Source organism: Lissotriton helveticus, chromosome 6 (assembly GCF_964261635.1).
Source record: "Lissotriton helveticus chromosome 6, aLisHel1.1, whole genome shotgun sequence".
NCBI classification, from domain to species: domain Eukaryota; kingdom Metazoa; phylum Chordata; class Amphibia; order Caudata; family Salamandridae; genus Lissotriton; species Lissotriton helveticus.
Window position 1 is genome coordinate 2107235955 of NC_136067.1, and position 4395 is coordinate 2107240349.

The following is a 4395-nucleotide window of genomic DNA, read 5'->3' on the forward strand; positions in this document are numbered from 1 at the left end:
ACTTTCTGTACATTCATAAGGGTGCATCATTAAGAACACTTTGTTACATTCATACAGTTTTTTCCCACTGTGGACTTGCAGGTGTTGTTTTAACTATCTCTTTCAAATAATTGTGTCACCACATTCAGTGTAGTTTTCAGTTTGGACTTTTGAGGTTGCGTTAGCTCTCCATTTGTTAAAAATGCTGTCACATTCTGTACATTAATATGGTTTCTCCCAAGTGTGGATTTGTTGATGCTGCATTAGCTTATTCTTCCTATGGAAGACTTTAACACATTCTGTGTATACACAGGATTTCTCTCTACGTAGACTACCTGTTGTTTCATTAGCGCTCCATTTGTTGCGTATGCTCCGTGACTTTCAGTATATTGATAAGGTTTCTCTCCTAAGTGAACCTTACGATGTTGAATCAAATTTGGCTTACAAATAAATCTCCTCACATTCCGTACATTCTTACGGCTTCTCCCCAGTGTGGATTTTCTGATGTTGCTTTAGCTTTCCATTTGTAATAAATGCTTTGTCACATTCCGTACATTCATATGGTTTCTCCCCAGTGTGGACTCTCTGATGTTGCATTAGACGTGCTTTTATAATAAAGCCCTTCTCGCATTCAGTGCACTTGAATGGTCTCTCTCCAGTGTGGACTTTTTGATGTCTCTTCAGCTCGTCATTTCTTTTAAATGCTTTGTCACACTCACTACATGGATATGATTTCTCCCCAGTGTGGGTTTTCTGATGTTGCCTCATCGTTCTCTTGGTTATAAATGCCTTGTAGCATTCAGTACATTGATATGGTTTCTCCCCAGTGTGGACTCTCTGATGTTGCTTTAGACGTGACTTAACAATAAATGCCTTCTCGCATTCAGTACAGTTGAATGGCCTCTCTCCAGTGTGGACTTTTTGATGTTGCTTCAGCATTCCACTTGATATAAATGCTTTGTCACATTCTGTACATTGGAATGGTTTCTCCCCAGTGTGGGTTTTCAGATGCCATTGTAGCTGTCTATTTGCTACAAATGCCTTTTCACATTCTCCGCATTGATATGGTTTCTCCCCAGTGTGGACACTCCGATGTCGCCATAGGTCTCCATTGGTAATAAATGCCTTGTCACATTCTGTACATTCATATGGTTTCTCCCCAGTGTGGACTTTCAGATGTTTCATTAGGTTTCCATTGGAAATAAATGCCTTGTCACATTCTGTACAATGATATGGTCTCTCCCCAGTGTGGGTTCTCTGGTGGCGCTTCAGCTCTACATTTGTTATAAATGCTTTGTCACATTCTGTACATTGATATGGTCTCTCTCCTGTGTGGCTTTTTTGATGTTGTTTTAGGCTTGCTTTGATAAAAAATGTCTTGTCACATTCTGTGCATTCATACGGTCTTTCCCCAGTGTGGATTTGTTGATGCTCCTTTAGGTTTGCCTTCCATCTGAACACTTTATTACAGTCTGTACATTCATACGGTTTCTCCCCAGTGTGGATTTTCTGATGTTTTCCTAGGTTTCCTTTGGTAGTAAACGCCTTGTCACATTCTGTACAGTGATATGGTCTCTCCCTAGTATGGACTTTCTGGTGAAGCTCTAGTTGTTCCTTTCTAATGAATGCTCTACAGCATTCAATACATTCATACGGTTTCTCCCCAGTGTGGAATTCTTGATGCCGATCTAGAGTCTCCTTGATTCGAAACACTTCATGACATTCTGTACATTGATATGGTTTCTCCTGTATGTGGACCCTCTGATGCTGCATTAGGTCTTTCATTGCAAAGAACACTTTTCCACAGTCAGTCCATATATATGTTTTTTTCCAGCAGGAAGTTTCGCATGATGCACTTGCTGTTTCTCGGTCTAATAAAAGATTTGTCACAATCTTTATATTCATTTAACTTCTCTCCTGTGTGTTCTTTCTGATACCAGGTTCCTTCGTAATGAGCACCTCAGACTTGCTTCAATATCTCAGTGTGTTATGTCTTCAATGTTCAGCAGCTGATTTCCAAAAGCCAAGTAAAGACCTCATTAGGCAGTGTAGGTTTCCTGCTGCAGAAAGACGTTGGCGAGGCATTAGCCTTCCAGCAAAGAGATTTTGAGGTATACGGGTTTTACATCACTTCCTACACAAGTGATGCTTAATGCCTTTACCATTTTTGTTCATCACTGCATTTTTTTCACCTGTTAGATTAAGAAAAAGAAACACTGAATAAGCTTAAATGCAGCGCCCATCAGAAAAACCTATTGCCATTTAATGAGACTTAACTGTCCATATAGACAGGTGCGATGAAGAAATTCTAGATTACACTTTCAATGTAAAGATGCAGTAGGCAGAGTAAGGGCATATCATCCTTCCAGGATTCCCTTCTATTTAAGAGTGTGGACTTGAGGTGAAACCAAGACACCAGAGAAGGTTCCGGTTCAGCGAGTGAGACCCTCACCCACGACACACTACAATGTTCAATTCATAGCAACAAGATGCCTCCCTTCTTATCCAGGGAATACTTCCTACTATCACATAGCCTAACAAATAATGCAGAGCATGCCAATAACAGCGGTAAACATAAGCAACTGATGCAAGGTAGTCCTTTATAGTATCAGAGACCCTGGGATAGGACCCGGGCAGGTAATCTGAGCATTTACCACATAGTGTTACTCCGGAGATCCGAGGCTCTGACCATCTGACATCCATTTGAAACACACAGTAGGAGAGTCAATAACTCTCACCTTTTATACGTACAGCTTTCCCAATGATGCACAGTATAAAAAAAACAGAAAACCATAAGGTGCAATGAGGTGGCGTCTGTTACATCATTCTGTAGGTATGCACATTTTTCTCCACAAACGTGCACACCTACAGAATTACGAATGCACAGTTATACCTTTAGTCTGGTGTTAGCCAGGAACTTTTATTTTACAAAATACATATATGATTTACTTACTTAAAGCAGTTTCAACTCTCCATCCATTGGTCAGTTGTTATGCCATTCACATTTTGCATCTGCCCACTACACAATACAGCATGGGGCAGTGGCCTGCCTACTTCAGCCACTTTATCAGTTCCTGCCGGCTGCAAATGATGCTGTAAATTCCTTCTGTAGCTGGCTTTGTTTACCCGATTGCTGCTTTATCAGAGTATAGCAGATGTTTTCCATTTGAATCTATTCTTTATTAAGTAATTCACTTTTTAAAATGCACACAATGAAATGCATTTATACTTGCACTCCTGTATGCATTTTAATCGAGGATTACAGCTATGCTTGTAAACCAAACTAATCTTTATGTCCTGCTTCTAGGTCTTTCTAGTTTGCTTTCAGTGCACTTGCTTGCCATGATTCTATAGATATTTTATTATTACATTACTAATTGACTCTGGGCTCTGCCTTCCATCTTTGCAATCCTAACTATCAATATCTGTGTGTATCGAACTACCCGTCTATCTACCTGTCCTTCTATGTATGTATCTACCGGTCTATCAACCTATCTGTCTACTGTCTCTCTATCAATGCAACTTTTATCTTTGCAACTCTTTTATTCTATCAATTAATGTACCTATCTTTTCAAGTGACAATCTCTATTTGCAAGGTTATCTTCATCAATCTGTCTGACAGTTATTTCTTAGGTGCAGTGTATAACAAATGTGTCCTATATGCGTCTGAATGTGGAATGATGCTCAGTCTATTAGTGGTAGTCACAGCAGAGTGGAAGGAAGCATCAGTGATGCCCATGAATTCTGTTAAGTGTCTCTCTCATGTCCCCATCCCTTGCACCCAGGGGGTCTGATGACTGCCTTTCCCTTACATTCAGTTACTACACAGCTGTTCCCATTAATTTTAGTGGGTGTCTGAAATTCAATGCCTCTTTCTGCAGTTCACCCCCACAATTCTGGACTGAAGCTGCTATTTTTTTAATCTGAGAGTGCACTGACGCCTGCAAACTAGACACCAGTGCCAGTGTTCTGACCCTGTACAAACTGCATGTCAAATTGGATACCCCCCAATCGGCAAGGACTGACATACTTATAAATCCCTATTATATGGTAACCAGGGCTGCAGCATTGATTGTGCCACCCTGTGTGTGACAAGGTAGAAAATGGCTCGCAGCCTGCCAGGACAGCGCATTCACTGAGTTCAACTTTGCCTTTCACACCAATGGCAAAGTCAGCCTATCCCTTAACTTAAGACTATGTATAAGTCTCGCCTAAGGAGGGCCTATACAGCCCTAAGGAAGGGAGCTGTATTTTTTTTTAAGATATATTAGTTTTATTTTAACAGTAACACTTCAAAATTGTTTTTTGCTGTGGATAAAGTTAATTGCCCCATTGGCTAACACAGGGCTAGCAGTTGGCACTCCAACCCGCCTAACTCCTGCATGGGACTACCTAACGTGGTCATGTAAGGTATTA

At 40.6% G+C, this 4395-nt stretch overlaps 1 protein-coding gene across 1 annotated transcript; it reads right to left on the reverse strand.

Moving 5' to 3' along the window:
• Window positions 1-453: 453 nt before the first annotated feature.
• Window positions 454-1854, reverse strand: LOC144763065 (uncharacterized). The gene has a single exon (XM_078648367.1). The coding sequence runs from the start codon at window positions 1762-1764 to the stop codon at window positions 454-456; it is 1311 nt and encodes a 436-aa protein (XP_078504493.1). The 5' UTR covers window positions 1765-1854.
• Window positions 1855-4395: the final 2541 nt, after the last annotated feature.